The sequence below is a fragment of the Archocentrus centrarchus genome, chromosome 23 (genome assembly GCF_007364275.1).
Source record: "Archocentrus centrarchus isolate MPI-CPG fArcCen1 chromosome 23, fArcCen1, whole genome shotgun sequence".
Taxonomy (NCBI): Eukaryota; Metazoa; Chordata; class Actinopteri; order Cichliformes; family Cichlidae; genus Archocentrus; species Archocentrus centrarchus.
The window spans coordinates 10,471,399-10,489,062 of NC_044368.1; the positions used below are offsets into that span (position 1 = coordinate 10,471,399).

Genomic DNA, 17,664 nt, shown 5'->3' on the forward strand with positions numbered 1-17,664 from the left:
AACTTAATGGCTTTACCCTCTGTGTACTGCTGAACAGCGAGAGCGCATGTCCCCCCACATCATTCTCACGCCCCTTGTTATATGCATTTCATCAGCTTCTATAATCCCCTCCAGGGTCAGCTCTGTTTGGGATTTTGCACGGCTGTCTTAGTTAGACTCATTAGCTACGTGGTAGGTAGGTCACACCTAAACACTGACAGACTTTCGTCATGGCTACTCAAACTTGCGGCTCTTTCTTGCCCTGTGGAGAAAAATGACTTCCCTGATCACAAACCATGTCATTATGTGAAAACCACAATGCCCGCAGAGGATAAATGAGTCATTATTGGATAATATTAATGACTCTTGTTGGACTGAGTATTAATGCTGACTGTCCATGTAGGCCAAATAGGTGGACAGATTTGTCTACATTTTGATGAGTTGAATGAATTTTGAGATAATGCTGAGGTCTCTAATTCAATAAAGAAAATGCACTGGAAATGTGGGATAACTCAAGAGTATTATTTTTCCATTAATGTCTGTAATAGCTGGACAGTAAATCTGAAATGACATCAGGCACTTCTACGAAATCGTAAATCCACACTCCAGCATTTGAATGCTTTGTTCAGTGAATCAAATGCAACAACTTGGACCATGTTACACAGCCATTCTACCACGGATAGTGATACAGCCATCAGGCATTTTTTAGGGGGCAGCTGTTACATTTGTTCTGCTGCTGTAAATTGTGGTTTGGGGAAATGCATCACTTTGGGAGCTCTGAATGCTTTAGTAATGTCCTAATCAAGGCCTCTACGTGCTACACTCCGTCTCTGCTCTCGCTGCCTCATTTTCAAGGGTAAACATTTTCACAGCAGGCAAATACCTCATCATTGTATTTTGTGTGATGTTGTGCTGCCAGAGCACACTCTTTCCACTGCATGAGGGAGTGAAGGTGAAGTATTGCCTACGTGGTTGCGCGAAACCCCAAAAGCCGCTAGTGAGTTTAGATCCCAGCGGAACCACTGTGATTTGAAAAGACTATGTAATTCCTGATAATCCTAAAAACCCAGCAGCCCCGCACTTGAGACTCATCCAGCTATGAAATTAGGATCAGATACAATGCAGCGAGGGCCTTTCCAAACAGCAACATAAACGCACACACTCACACACACACACACACACACACACACACACAAAAAAGCACACTAATACCAGTGCGCTTACAAAGTCAGCAGAGTAGAGTATGTTCAGCAAACTTGGGACATGTGAGCTAACACACCGCGTCAGATAACGAGAACTCAAACAATACACTCCCACATAAATATGCACACATACGCACACTCTGAGGCACAGAGATAAACATGCTCCCAAAATTAAACTGTACATCGCAGAAGCAAATAAGCTCATTGTCCTTGTGCCCCCGATATGCTGCGTACACTTTCGTGTGACCGAACATCTGCTGTACAGTGTGTTTAGATGTAGGTGTCATTGTGGGACAGCCTATAGAGAGTACAGCGTGACAGAGGTGAAATGGAACACGGCTACTGCACCATGACTTTTTTTCCAGGCTAATTTAAGACCCCTTTGTGCTAGTGTTTCTTTAACGGCAGCTCGGTCCTGAAATTATTTCTATGTTCAGGCATAGAAATAATGCCTGAGCAACAAAAAAAAAAAAAAAATTGAAGAAAGAACATGCATCTAATTTCTGTGACAAAAAGCAAACATTACATGGAAAAGCTCTAATCATGATGCCATTATCAATGTGGACTTACCCCTAGGTCTTTCCCTGCCCACTTGCATTCATCCCTCTTAGAGGGGGTGGCTGGCCATGCAATCTGTGCAAATGAACAAAAAAAGACAAAGTCATTTCATGCTGGAGGTTGAGAAGAACATTTAGAAGTCACTTCATGAAACGCTGAACTAGAAGGCAGTGAGTCAATAGAGTGAATCAGAGGAAAGCAGGACTTGTGTAATTCTAGGACCTGATTTATTAAGATATTTCCTGGATTACTCAGTACATTATTTTGCTCTATATCTTTGGTAATTCCATCAGAAACATATGTGCGCACATAATAAATATAAGGATGCTATACAACAGCACAAGATTGACTGCATTCAAGGGGAGAAAAGAAGGGTTTTAGTGAAAGACACATGACAGTGAAAAAAATAAATAAATAAAATGTGATGTTTTATTGAGACTGAATACAATATGCTTTATTGCCCTCTCTGACATTCGCTGTGTCAATACAGACATTTTATACAGTATAAACAGGAGTTCTGGTTTAAATTACAGAGTTTCTACGCTTAAAATCCTCAGCATAAGGTTGTACTTTTCACTTCAAATATGAAAAGAAACCAGGGTTTTTGCTACTTTGCGTTGGAAGAGATAGGCCTCATTGTCATCCATCTGTGGCCCCTGGTGTCACATGAATTAAACACACATGGGGCATATGAAGTGTATGAGTATGCATGTGTGAGCTGTAATAAGTAAGGGAGCGATTATATACTCAAAAAATGGGTGCGACAGAGCTGAACTTTTTGCTCCTGGCCACACAGATGTCCGTAGACAATGGAAATGTATGCATATCTGCTTGTCCATATGTATGCACATACACATATCCACACACAGTAATGCCCTTACAATAGATATACACACACACACACACACATTTACACACATTGCTCACTCTATTCCTAGATTTATCTCCTCTTTAGATCAGCTGGCTGTTCCCCTCATGGGATTCTTCATTGCACATTTTTAAGGATAATTACATTAGATTTGCTTAATTACTGCTTTTTTGGCCTTTATCTGGTAATGATGCAAAGATTAGAACAAAAAGAATGAAAAGGAAAGGAGAAAAAATACACATCCGAGCCAAGGGCAAAAGAATTAAAAGACACACTCTTCCCCTCTCCGCATTGACTATGTATTTTTCAGCACTTTCATTCCCCTGTTCAGGTCTCTGCAGCCTGCAGGCAAGTCTGTGTCAGTCTTGTGTGTCTATGATAGAAGCCTGAATCAGATAAAAGAGACTGTTAACCTAGTCCAGGTGGAGTAATGGAATTATGGACAGCCTCGTCTGGACCGAGACAGACAATGGGAGGGATGAGGGGAGGGGAGAAAGTGATGGAGTAATGGACTCCAGAGGGAGCAGCAGGCAGAGAAGAGGGAAAGACAGAGATGACTTTTAGACAAAATGAAAACATGAGTTTCACCTGTTTGTGGTCTCTGTTGATATTAACAAGGTCAAATGAGAAAATGTGGTCCTCAGCTCCGACCAGTAGTCTCCCTCGCTCCTCGTCCAATAGGAACGTGTCATAGCTCGAGCTGTTTGCCAAGCCATTGAAGGTGATGAGGTTACTGGACTCTAACATCTCTGGAAGGAAAAGAAGAAAAACATGGGTTTGGTTCTTAGATGCACAAAAAGGGTAAAGAAAAGGCTAAAAGACAGAAGAAAGACTTTTAAAAACTAGTCTATATTTATGTAGTGCACTTCCACAAAGTTTGAACTAGCCACAAAAGACTGGTGTAAAAAATGCATTTGCAGCACGCATTATCTTTTTGATTAAATATTGCATGAAACAATTATTCATACCTTAAATCAGCCAGTACCAGTGAACACTTTTTAATGATATGCATATCTCAATTGCAAGGAAAAAAAAAAAAAGCCTATTCTTCCCTATCCATGATGTCGTGTTGTAAGATATTACGGAGATTGCATGTTTCCTTAATTGTGTTTCCCCACAAACATTTGCATGGACACATGTCAGTCAAGTATAGCGTGAGACATTTTAAGTGAACACAGCATGTCCCAATCAGGGACGCAGTTCAGACTGCTCAGCCGTGTGATTGGCTGAATAATTCATATGGAGTAAAGGCCAGGGGAGACGCTTTGTGTAAGCAAGCATGTGTGGAAGTGTGCATGTATCTTTAAACGGGTTACTATGTTACATAAATGAGTTTGTGGCTGCTCATATACTACAGCACATGTGCGCAAAGCCATCACGTATAAACTTGCAATATGTGGCCAAGCTAAATGAAAACCAAGGACTTGGCATATGGGCTAAAGTCTAGCCAGACTGCAGACAGACAGTTAAAGTTTAATCAGCAAAGATGAGTCCCATCCACTCTGTAGGGTCAGCTATAACAAGAGCAACGGTATTATATTAACAAAGAACAGTACTCCCACTCTGAAAGGAAGCTAACACTGGATTATCTAATGTGAACATTTGTGCCAGTGAACCTACTACTGGTGCCATGCCATAAAACAAGCAAGCAAACATAGCTAATTTTTACAACTGTGTAAAGCCAAAGGCAATGTGTAAAACACCCAGGATAATCTAGAGCATGACAAGACCTGACACAGATAGTACAATATGTGCTTATTAAGTGAACAAAATTATAGTAATACAATATTTAGAAAAAAAAGAAGAAAAACAAAACCTGTATCAAAAGATTGTTGTTTGTGGTCCTAATTAAAAATGCAAAAAATAAAAAATAAAATGCTGCTTTACTGTAGTATAAAGCCAGTATAAAGATCTGTTTTTATTAATTACATATTTCTATTGTGGAGAGAATGGGTTACCCAAACCCATTAAATTATATTTTCCCTTATAATTAAGAATAAAACTCTGTAACATCATTAGGTGATGACAAAAATATGCAGTATGTCAACCATCAATTTTGATTTTACACTGCATGCTGCTCTAAATTATAATAATAACAGTAGTAAATATATATACAAACACACACGCGAGTGTGCAGTCCAGTGGATTATGATCTCCCTGCTCTCCCGACAAAGCTCTGATTGACGGGCTGCTATAGGAGCCATCTGTGCCCACTCACAGTGTGTAAGATCTTGGACATCTGTGTCTACATAAAAAGGGGATTGAGGGAAGGGGATATGGAGGAAGTGGTGTGTCAACCGGCTCTGTGGATCGAGAACTAGCCGGGTGGATGAGGGCTGTGAGAAGGAGCGGTCATCACCTACAGTAATAAAGACGGTTGCAGCTCATCTGTGTCAGTTGGATTTCGGTTTGAGGCTACCTTTGAGGCCAAGGAACCTGGAGGGGGTGGGTGTGGGCATGAATGGAGGTCTGTGGGAGTGAGTTTGTGTGAAATTTTGTACTGTACCACAGATGGGTTGAGCGTATGTGTGGGGGTTTCAGTGCGTGTAGGTATCTTTTCCTACGCGGGCCATTCTATGCACACCGACATGCTGGCATTCACATTTGATTACACTCTGCAATCACGGGAAAAATGCTCAAGGAAGTCACTGTTTAATTTAAGAGCAGTTTTCATAAACATTTTGTTATCGTTTTCTAACCAGTCAGGATCCACTTTTTTTTTTTTTTATCAGTTTACCAATAAGACATGACATAGCAGGGTCAGGAAATGAGTTTGAGAAAGGAAGTCAGGAAATTCCAGTTCCAGTCGACAGGACGCCAAGAGAAGTCTTCTTGTGTTTTAGCTATGGCGTAACGGAAAAAGTGATGGATGTGGCAGAAAGCCAAGCTGGGCATAAAAATGAGAACGAAATGGGGAAAAAAAAAGGTGTTAAAAAAAAGGATCCAACAATAGCAAAAGAACAAACCAATGGTCAAACAGCAGTTTCAACTGTGATCATCGTGTGAGAGTGAGTTGGGATTGTGGTCCAATTGTCAGCATCTGAGGTCCTTCATGAAAAGTTTCCTCCAGATGGGCCAAACCCACCCCCCCAAAAAAACACAGCACACATATTTCAACACGTGGTAATCTCTGACAAAGACAAGGTGGCCTGTGCACACGAAAACACAGAGCGGCTTTATCTGGGCCGGGATCTACTGTGGTTTGGAAAATCGGAGGAACTGGGGCGTAAGCACCTAAGGACCTCCAACCTAAACACAGACACACTCGCTGGGAAATGGGAGCAAGAGAAGACAGAGAGCACGAGGCACAGCTCATACAAAATATAGTAACCAAGCAAACACCATGTATACACAAGGTAAGCAGACATATAGAACGAACACACACACACACACTCACACGCACACACACACACACAAAAGAAATGCAGGTTTGACATGAATTCACAGCGCTCTAGTTTTTAAACAAACACCTGCCACACCCTTAAACTTACATGCACATATTGACCTAAATGTATACAGCACATTAGTTCTCTCTGAACACCCATACCCACACCCACACACACACACTCACACACTCAGACAAAGACACACACACACACACACACGCGCACACAGTCCAAGTTGTAATCCAATCAGAATTTGTGCTTATGCAGCACGAACTAGTGGAACAGTGAGCGCACTCAGCAGCTTCCACCTCCAGCACACTCTCTGGTCTGGACCCCCTAAAACACACACACATACACACACACACACACACTCTCCTCATGTATGTGTCCATACAAAGCCACATGCCCCCTCACCACACACAGTCTGCTTACATTAGCCATTGAACACAGAGACGTTTAAACACATACTGGTGTATGCTTATACATTCCCCTCACTTCACACACACACACACACACACACACACACACACACACACACACAGCTCAGTGGCCGTTGCTCAGTCTCTTGTTCTCTTGTTACACACATCCTCTGTCTGCTCTCTTTCTCTTGCATATTTTCTCTTTCACAAAAGCCACAACGGCCGATGCAAACAGCCGCAGACAAACATGCAAACGCACACCTACACACACACACACACACACACACAGATGCAAATATGTAACCACACCTGAGAGTGGTGAAATCTGTGCAATCGGTGTGTTCTTTTCATTTGAGATTAACACAAGACTGAATGATCACATACGCTCATCTTCATTATTACACATGTAGGCTACTAGGCAGCCGTTATATGTCTTTCTTTTCATATTCCCTCAGTGCAAACAAATATTTGAAAGACGCAGCTTGAAACAGGCAAATACAAGCAATTCATTCAAATAAATTACCATTTGCTCACCGTCATAGTCCATTATGGAAAATAACCTGGCTCTTGTCTTAAAAAGCTAGAGGGGAGGAAAAAAAAAAAGCTACATTCAAAATTCAAGTGCAATTGTCTATGGAGTACTCTTCACTCCCCCATTCTCCAAACAGCCAGGCGTTTTAGACGCCTACATGCCACGCAATAGCGGAATAATGAAACCACATGAAAGAAAGGCGACGGGGCATTAAATTATGTTTATCTGAACGTGTGTGTGTGTGTAAGGCTGTGTGTGCTGTGTGAGTGACACGAAACATAAAAACCCGACAGAGGAAAACATTTGACTGAGATTCAACAGATGGATAATATGGCACTAAAACAATGCCGCTCTTTTTAAAGTCTTTTTTTTCTTTTTTTTTCTTGTTCATACATCCAGTGAATGCTCAGGCACAGGATACATTTTTGCTTGTCCGTTTCCTGCTTGTTGCTTTCTTCTACTTGTGCAGTGTGTGATTTAGACCTCGTAGGTGCTGTTTCTGTGGCTTCGAGGAGTTTGTAAATCTGTGTATTGCTAAAGACCTACTCTACTCACATGCACGCAAAAAAAAATAAATAAATAAAGGAAACGGTGCAGAGAACGGCACATATTTATGAAGCTTAGCTTTGCAGAAGCAAAGACACACAATACCATAATATCGCCAGCGGTTTGGTTTGGCATCTCAGCCCTCGAACGCTTTCTTTTCTCTCTGTGTGTAGCGCAGTGTACATTTTGCTGCTCTCGTGATGGCCTCTGCCACAAAACACAGGTGCGAGACAGAACAAGAGGAGACAGCCGCCGCATGAAAATTTGCTGAGAGCTTTGCTTAACAAAGTGCTCAAACATTATCTTAAGCTCAAGGATATCCACACATGCCTTAAAAGTTCACCTCCCCTCTCCACGTTCCTCCCTCCCTTTTCTCTCTCTCTAAGCACAGTAGCAGGTGTGGGTTGGTTTCCATGGCGACTGTCTGTATAACACAACCTGGACTGCTGGATTTCTCATTCAGGTGCAGCTGAGTGACAGCTCTGACAGGAAATGTGCTTCCTTACACACGGTGCCACGAACTCTACAATTAAGAGGAACTCCCATGAGTGTTTCACTCTAGGAAAAACAGAGAACGTGTGTGTGTGTGTGTGTGTGTGTGTGTGTGTGTGTGTGTGTGTGTGTGTGTGTGTGTGTGTGTGTGTGTGTGTGTGTGTGTGTGTGTGTGTGTGTGAATGAAGCCCGTGTTGATGGAGTTTTTACTACAGCCACTCTAAACATGTCACACATTTGCTTTGAAGCCACAATGACAGTGTTTTGCAGGAAGAATGAACAAGTTTTCTTTGATTTCTGCACAGTTTCAGTTGAAATTATTTTCTATTTTTCGACCAAAGTGACTCACAGCCATAATTCACGGTCAAGTACCGTATCTTATGGGACATTTTAATACCATATTCTGTCTTGTGAATATGACTCAGTGTATGTAAAAGCACAGAATATGCATCAGAGGCCCTAATAAGGAAAATGTGACCGCAACCCAAACCACTGTGAATCTATATGAATAGTCTAAGTATGTGTTGAATTTCACCACACAGCTCATTCATCTTTTTCAACCCAAATGCTAGACTTCCTTGTCACCGTATGCCATGCCTCTTTTCCCCTGAGAGAGAAAGACAGAGCGAGGAGGAATACAGAATACAAGAGGACAGTATACTAGAAAATTTGACAGGAGGAAAAAAGCAGTGAGAGAGAGAGACCAACAGACAGAAACCTCCTCGAAATCAAGGATAATGACAAAACTGAGGCAGAAACCCGTAAAAAGCTTGCATACAACAAAAGCGGTCAAATATGGAACCATTTCATTAGCGTGTGTCTCCTCCTGTCATTGGACGGCTGGACCACAGACCAGGGCTGCGACCACAGACGGCTCGAGGCCTGGCCATGCCTACCGCACTCACACACCACTAAATGCTCATGGTATAATCAGGCTGCTCTGGCTCTTATTACTTTTAAGGGAAACACACACAGACACACAAGCAAATGTAAACGCTGGCTTTCGTACGTAAGCAGCCACCCATCCAAACTTGTGAGAATGTGAACAAACTGGCAAAACTGGCCGAGTACATCCAAGCACACATGCATACATTCAAATCACACAATCGCTCCTCTCGCGAAGCTGCGCTGAGAGAGGACGTTAGTGCTATCAGCAGGCAGTTTGATGGATGGACTTTGAGAGGAACCAGGCTGTGGTTATCGTGGTCATGTCTGGAGCCACTGCCTGTTAGTGCAGCCTGTCAGCTGTACAGTGTAGCTGAATGTCAGCTCTGCCATTTTATAACAAATTAATGAGGCAGGGCTAGAGATCCGAACGTGACAGCAAACACACTGATGCGACACAAATGCACGGGCAAGAATGCGAATTTCAGTCCTGTACAGCTGTTTTTTTTTTTTTTGTTTTGTTTTGTTTTAGGATCTTGTGCAACAAAATTAGGTTTTCTGTAAAAAATTATCACTAAATGCAGTTTCACTGGACAGTCATAAAGAATACAATTTAATCTGTCAGGACTAATAATTTCATAATGAAGCAATATATTTTCAACCCCCTGCATTATGTCTTATGCTGTTTCTGTTATTTATGACAGGAATAAAACAGCAAGTCTGAGGGAAACGGGGAAACAATGACTTCACACTAAATTGAGTCTTAAATCACAGAGATTTTTAAGGCACTGTTATTACAAGTTGGCCTTAAAATTTAACAGTAAAACATTAAAATCGGTAGAGTGAGATTATTATAAACAGCTACTAATCCTCAGTCAGCCTGTGTAAATAAGTCATTACACACTCTACTTTTTCTTAACATTTTCTTGTTTGCTGCTCCTTTCTTATTCATCTGTTGTCGGTCCTTCAGTCCGTCTTTCTGCAGAGATGTCCCCCTCATTTGTAACGCGACTCTGCTCAGATTGAACGGTGCACCCTTTCTCCATCTGACTGACAAGACTTAGCAGGTGGCGGGACCCATTCATACCCACGGTTCAGCAATCTGCACCATGCTGTAACCTAAGCCTACATCCCAAACACAGATGCAAAGACACGGGATATTTTTCCCGCGTGCATGCCCATACTGTGTTTATGTACGTGCAGACACAGAAAAATGCGCAACGAACGTACACAATTGCCGTGTGCACACACATTCATCTCTGAGCAAACACCAACTGCGCCGACGCTGCCTTCTATTGTGACGTTTCAGTGCACATGCAGATTGTTTTTGATAGCAACTTAAAAAGAAAATAGCTGTTTAAAAATGGAACAAATGGAAAGCAGACACATGCAAAGGATGGTCATAGAAGTCACAAATTAGACTAAGGCTTCTGCTGTCCTCCTCCTGCTTTATATTCTTATATGTTCCACAGGATAAGATCAGCTGGTGCACCATAAAACCACACCGAAAACAGGTTTTTTTTTCAGTAACTGGATGAATAAATTTTTGTTTTGTTTCTCAAGTGAAGTTGGGTATTTTTGGGGCAACGAGTGTCAGCACATATACACAAATTCATTCTGCCATCTTTTAACTTGTGGACTCAGGTGGTGGGAGCTCACCAAACACTGCGGTCAGGTTTGTGAGTCAGGGTAAGAAAATGTAATATATTCCGATGTAACACAGGGGCATAGTTGAAAACCAAGCCACTGCAAAACATTGGTTTATAGTGTTGGAATGTGGCTGTGTGGGAGAAAAGACGAGGGTAGTTCAGTGTGTGTGGGTGTGTGTGTGTCCAAAAAGGGTTGAAAAGAAGGATAGCCAAAAGATATGTATCAAGTGAGCTGCAATCAAAGAGAGGAAAAGGAGACAAGCATAAACAAATTATGAACACACACACACACACACACATAGCCTGCTTGAAGATTGTACTTAGGGTCTGCGGTGTTGTGGTTCCTCGACTGAAGCGACTGAGCCGCAGGGGAGGGAGGAGGGTTAGGGAGAAAAGAATGATGAGAAAGAGAGAGAAGGAGAGAGAGAGGGAGAGTAGGCATCTCCAAAGTTGGTGCGTTCTATGAACACCTTATAATTATCTGCATCCGCTCTGTCAGCCCCAGCCCGCAGAATGGACAGATCCAGCAAAGAGAGAAGCTGAGAGCGAGACACTCAGATGCTCATTCACATATCAAAGAATAAACAGAGAAAACACACACTGATAAAACCAACACACATGCAAAATCCCACAAACATACAAACGGCACATATTTTTCACGGGCGAGCAGGCACGCCCACACACAGGCACACATGGACGCACAGACAGGCTTATTATGGGGGCTGAGTCCAGACTGACTGCGTTGAGTGCGGTTCCACACCAAGTGTCTATTTTGAAGGGTTGTGAACCAATTCCAGATTCTCCAGCGCCTTCACAGTTCCACCCATCAAGCCAGAGTGGGGCTTCCATGATGGCATTGAAAGGTCATACCTAGGCTCCATAATCAAACACACTGAGAGTAATTATCATGTTGTTTAACAAGACAGTTTAAGTTTTACAGTCTTGCTTATCATATCCTTTAAAGACCAACAAATAGGGTCCAGGTGGGAGTTTCACAGATTGCCCCTCATGCTGCATTTCCATTCAGTGTGTGCTGCATACACCTCAATTGACCTTTAGGGGTCAGTCTTCCTCCTGATGGTTACCAACACAGTAAGGGGGAGTGCTGTACATTGACTGTTCAGGAATGTGATTGTGTGCAGGTATGCATTGATCCATGGCAGTGTATCACTGCTTTATCCTTGTGATTCACTTAGATGATGTATTGCAGTGGTGCAGCAGCACTGTAGAGTTGTTGCAGTTGTGAAATATGTATATTTTTAAAAAAAACAACTTTATTTTAAAGTGATGATTTCAACATGTGTTCCTCAAAAATTCAAGGTGATAATGATTCACTTTCAGTAACAAGTCAGCCTCCCTTTTTTTTCCTTTTAAATATTACACACACAGTATTAAATTCTTGTTCACACAAGTAGACCTGTGATGAAATGATATCAACACGTGCCGCAAGATTATTTTAACTTGGACTTGAGTTTCACCTTACGCCTTACTCTCCTTGTGTTACTACTTCAAGGCGAGGTAAGTAAGTGCTATTTCAGTCTCAAGGAGACGAGAAAATCATTAACTCTTGTGATCAGCGTCCTGTCCCCGCAAAACCAGATCCCTTTTTGCTGAATGCCTAACTGACCCCACAGGGAAATCATTTACTCGGTGCTTGCCCTGCCAGCCGTCCCGTGGGAGGTCAGTTTTATCTACCTGTCTCCCATTTCTCAGTCGCTCTCCATCACAAACTGCTCGCTCTGCAATCTTTCGCCTGTCCTTTCCAGAAGAAAAAAATCACTCAGTCTTGTGTGACTATCAGCCCCCGGAGGCGCGTCATCAGTGCTCATTTGAGAATGATTTCATGGGACCCTGCTCACACGCTCTGTGTTTATCTGGCTGCTACAAATAACAAATCTTGCTAGTTCTTGTGGCTGTCCTACGCCTGGGAGTCTCTCTTTTACTCCCGGCTCCCGAGCTGGACTTTTGCTCAGTGCTTGCTTGAATGTCCTTCCCAGGAGGTTTCCTCCTTTTTGTTTATTTGACTTAATTACTAAGCTGGATTTGCATGGGTAGATGAGATGAGTGACAGTTCACTTGAAGACCGGCCTCCCTTCCTTTTGCGTCATCAACTGTACGTCTGCCAGCTTCTCCTTCATTAAAAGCGAGTCTCATCTCCTCCACCATCTCTACCAGCATCCTCCCTTTCCTCCCTCCATCCATCACAATGTGGGTGTTAACTGCGAATTGTCTCCTGACAGGCATCAAGAGAGCCATCAAACACCTGTGGGCCCGAGACACAGGCGCAGATGCTGGCGAGCAGTGACACACAAAGAGAGTGGCACACGATACGCTCTCATGCCTTTACACCCCACGCTCGCTCGCGCTGTGACATGCACAACAGCGCAAGCCAACAGCAGAATGCAATCACGCATAATTATAGAAACACTGATGCAACGGCACAATAAAAGAAACTTATCTGTGAGCTCATGCATATGCGCGCGGGCACACGCACACAACCAGGTGTCTAATTATATGAGGACACGCAAGACCTGACACATTTGCACCGCACACACATACACACACACACACACAACTCGCACACAGAGACACCACTTACAGTCTAAGGGGAGGAAATCACAAGAGAGGGTGTTGAGTCCTCACACCAAGATGTGGCAAGAACATTCGCACACATACATAAACAACAAAGCTTTGATGCACTTTTAGCAAAAAATAATCCATAAAAGTACGTCTAGCGTGACAGGCTTTCCGAGCAGACCTGCTCTCACTCATCCATCACTCATACAGTCAGTCAATACAGACTTTGATGCTTGATGACATATCTCTTGTCTAGTACTGTTGTCAGCAACATGTTCACTTGTCAGACTGAACAGTGAAGAGGATCAGAAAAAAGGGGCAGGAGGGAACTATATTCCCATTCTTTAAAGAGATGGCTGTGTAAAGAAGAGATGGCATCGTCTCATCATGCCTGGAGGCTTGGCTTTGTGCGTGAACTGAAAAGATGGAGCCCAGGGGATACATGACTTGCAGCAGGTGAGTTCAAGAAAGATTCTTTCCAGATTTATTCAGTCCATGTGGAAAATGCATGTCATCACCCTTTGAAATCCTGAAATGAAGGCACACTTTCAGCTTACTTCTATTTTTTGAAGATGTTTAAAAGCTCTTTCACGCACATTTTAATTTAAATTTAAAACACATACAATCATACACATTTGGAAGTTGAAAGGGTGATAAAGGAAAATATACTACTCCCAAATTACAACGTGCATGTCATATGGCAGGCCTCTAAACATAAGTTATAGTAAAGCTCTTGTCTAAAGATAGAGAACGAATTTGTGACAAACATCATATTCACCCTCTTCAAGCCCGAAATTTGATTTGCCCTCAACTTGGACTGAAATCATCAGAGAAGCAGAAGCTCTGGGTGACAGTCAAACACACACGCGTACTTTTCGACCGCACGCTCATGTTTTCAGCTGCAAACCGACGGCATATCAGCCTGTTCATAAATTTTGAGAGGGCACGTCTTACGAGGGAAGCGGGACGAAAATAAAGAATTGAGAGACCACACTCCCAGCCATATACTTTCGGTCATGTTTTAGGACAAAGAACCACAATAGCCTTCCCTCACTGACATTAAAAAGCAAAAAAATATGCCAAAAATGTTGCCAGTTATTTCTAGCTGCGATGAAAAGTCTGCTATTACAAAGAGCCTGATTTAGTGTAGGGTGTGAGAGAGGAGACGAGACACAGAAAGAGAGAGAGAAAGAGGGAGGAGAGGAAGAACCGGCGCTCCGCAGTCTCCCCTCAAAATAACACACAAGGAGAGAGAATAACATGTTTGCTATATACGTCAAAAACTTACACGTGCATGATATAAAAAAAACAAAAACAAAAAACAAATGAATTTCCCTCTCACTCTACCAATACTACAGATTCTAGTGTAAATTAGTGATTTTTAATGCACACGCTCTCCAACTGTTGGATCCATGCAGGATACAGTGATAAGAAGTAGAGAAATCTAGCTGGCCCCATAAAGAGGGGCTCTGTGTCACGACCAAAGCAGATCTGCTCATTTTTCAGGAGTTTTTGGGACAGAAGCCATTAAAACGGAGGCTCTACTGCCCGGGCAGAGCACTTAACAGGGCTGTACAGTACTAGCACAAGGGGACAGCACAAGGGAAAATTGGTACAGGGGCCAATATATACATTTAACTTCAGGCAAGAGCCTTCCACAGCATATGGAACCAATCTGACTATTTGTAAGGAGAATAGTGACAGGCAGAACTAGTAGGAAGGAAGGGGTGAGTTTATAGGAGAGAGGAAGACAGAAGGTTAAGAAGAGAGTTAGATCATGTATAGTGACCAAGAGGGCAAAAGAGTGAATGAGGCAGACACACAGGGGCAGAAATAGATTCACAGAAATAGAGTAGGAAAAAGGCATACTCAACACGAGGAAGAATAGATGAAAAGCAAAGCATAAAAGAGAACCCATGGGCAAGAAAAATAAACTAGACGGGCTAGTCTTGGCTAAAAGCACAAGCTACTACAGTGGTCCTATATAACCAAGAGTGAGGGGAGAATGGAGAATGGGCTTACCCTTGTATGACAGCTTTAGTCTGGGTACATTGTGCTTTGGATCAACTCCTCTTCCCGGCTGCACCACCCCACACAGCAGCACTACAATCCCAAGCAGGTATTCCATGGTGCTGGAGTGCTGCTGGCTGGCCTCCAGACCAGGGGGGCACTCACAGCCCGACCAGTGCCCTGAGAAGAGTGTCTTCCACTGGGGTACACCAAGCTTGGAGAGTCCCTACACTCAAGCTCTGAAAGTAGAGGTTCCAGGGAGAGGGGGAAAATCCTGGTTGTGCTTCCCAGCTCAGACTGCAGACTGTGGAGGGGACTTCTGTAGTGTGAAGTCGGTGGAGGGGGTGCCGCTCACATGGCTCCCCATGTGGAGGTCCAGGCAAGATAGTCCCCGGGCTGATCTGTCCTCCGCCAGGTAAAGGCTCAGCAGTGCCTCAGCTTGGTGTGACTTAGATGATAGGTAGATGCTGTGTAAAGGTAAATCAGAATACTTATCCACAACAGTAAAGCTGTCCTTTCCTAGAGATTTTTTTTTTTTTTTTTAATATCTCTTCCTGGCTTCTTCTCTTTGAGCAGACACTCACAGCAACCCTCTAATCCTTGTGTGCAGCTCCACCAGACTGCGAGAGAGAGAGAGAGAAAGAGAGAGAGAGCTACACCATCCACGGGAAGGGAGGGGAGGGGAGGGTGAAGGAGAGCAGTGAGAGAGAGAGAGAGCGAGAGGAGGGCGCTACGACTTGAGAGAAGCGATGAAGCCAGTGTAGTGGATGGAAGTATTGTGAATGGTTAGGTTTTATAGTTTTGACTCATCCCTCCCCATTTCCTTTTTTATTAGTCATCAATTCCTCTCATGTTATTCTAATGTCTTACAGCAAATCTCTTGTGCTTCCTCTTGCAGTTTTTCTGCCGTACTCTCTCTGGCCATGTACAGTAATTCACAGCTTGATCTCTGAGTGCCTCTATCAGCTCGACTCAGGACATTATTTTAATTTTATTTACTCATTTATTTTTAATACCGCACCTGTAAAGGTGTCAGAAATGAAATACATTCTTATCTACATATTTATGTTCTCATGTCAAATCTGGAAATTGTATTTAAAAATGTAAATAAAAATTGTTAATAGTCGGCTCCATTTTTAGGTAAAATGGTGTCGATAAAAAGGCACCATTATCAAAGTTATTGTTTAAGTAAAGTTAGAGCCTGTAAACCTTTCTTTAGATTTACAGATTTCATGTATGTGTTAAAGCTTTTTCAACACACACACACACACACATATATATATATCTGTGTGTGTGTGTGTGTGTGTGTGTGTGGGGGGGGGGTTCTCTGGCCACTCCAGCTTCCTCTACAGTCCAAAGACATGCATGGGGTTAGGTTAGTTGGTGATTTTAAACTGGTTGCAGGTATGAGTGTTAACCCTGCGGCCTGTCCAGAGTGTATCCTGCCTCTTGCCCTGCAGTAGCTGGAATAGGCCCCAGGCCTCTCACGAGGAATTGGATATGCAGAAGAAAATAAATGGAATTAAATAACTACAGTGGAGAAAGTCCAATATAAAGAAAGAATGACTGCAATAACCTCTTTTATATTTTATTGCAGATTAAACTTTTGACTTTTTTAGGATTTTTTTTTTCTTTTAAACTTTGAGGAAGAAGACGGTGGTCCTAGGAAAAGTTTAGAGAAATAATCAGTACCAGGCATGTCAGAACAGTGTCTAATTTCCATAATAACAATATAACATTCATGCCAAGACCCACCAAGATTATTTTACTATGGTTGCTCTCTCTATTATTATTACATATTTTTTCATATTGAAATGCAATATTTTATTCATATTTTTTTCATGCGTGCAGAACATAGCGCTTAAGTGTGTTTTCGACTTATCCAGATGAAACCTCACTGTTAAAGGGAACACATGCTGGTAGTTAACCTGCATAGTCTGAGACGGATCCTGTCTCTGCTAAAGTCATTCACATCAGCAAGGCAGGTCAACGACACCCCCCTGCTCTTAACCCCCACCAGCCCCTGCAGGTGCTGGTGTGTGTGTGAGAAAGAGAGGGCACCTCCTGTTTCCTCTGAGGGGTGACATAGCAGTGGTGAGGTGATAAAAGCTTTGATAAACAGGAGCGCTGATGTGCAAACTCACACACCTCAAGACACTAAAGGAAAACAACCTGAGAACTGGGCTGTTGCAAGTATGCATGGTGAGTGTGTTGCAATATGAGGGCACCCTTATACTCCTATATTTCCACCCCTGTGTTTGTGTTTTGATTTGTTGCTGTATCATAAAGCATATCGGATCTGTGTTTGTTTGTTTGTCTGTAAGAGTTTTAGCACAAGTTTTAATTTCAGTTGCAAAAGAAAAAAAACAAAAAAAGCAAGAAAAGTTAGGATTTCAAGACTTTCGAGAAAGTTACTTCCAGTTTATTACAACCTGGGAAACATAAAGAATTCTGTGAGTCAGTGGTTTTCAAGGTGGAGTCTAAAACCCAAAGCTGAGGAGTCCACAAAATAATTTTAATAGTTAGGAAGTACATATCCACAGAGAGGGACAAAAAAAGAA

At 42.6% G+C, this 17,664-nt stretch overlaps 1 protein-coding gene across 1 annotated transcript in view; it reads right to left on the minus strand.

Moving 5' to 3' along the window:
• Positions 1-15,221, minus strand: part of sema3aa (sema domain, immunoglobulin domain (Ig), short basic domain, secreted, (semaphorin) 3Aa) — a 33,932-nt gene extending 18,711 nt beyond the window's left edge. The window contains exons 1-3 of the mRNA XM_030719814.1: positions 15,116-15,221; positions 3,196-3,356; positions 1,752-1,814 (exon numbers count right to left, since the gene is read on the minus strand). Of these exons, the coding sequence (XP_030575674.1) occupies positions 1,752-1,814; positions 3,196-3,356; positions 15,116-15,221 (330 nt within the window). The remainder of the gene's footprint in view (positions 1-1,751; positions 1,815-3,195; positions 3,357-15,115) is intronic.
• Positions 15,222-17,664: the final 2,443 nt, after the last annotated feature.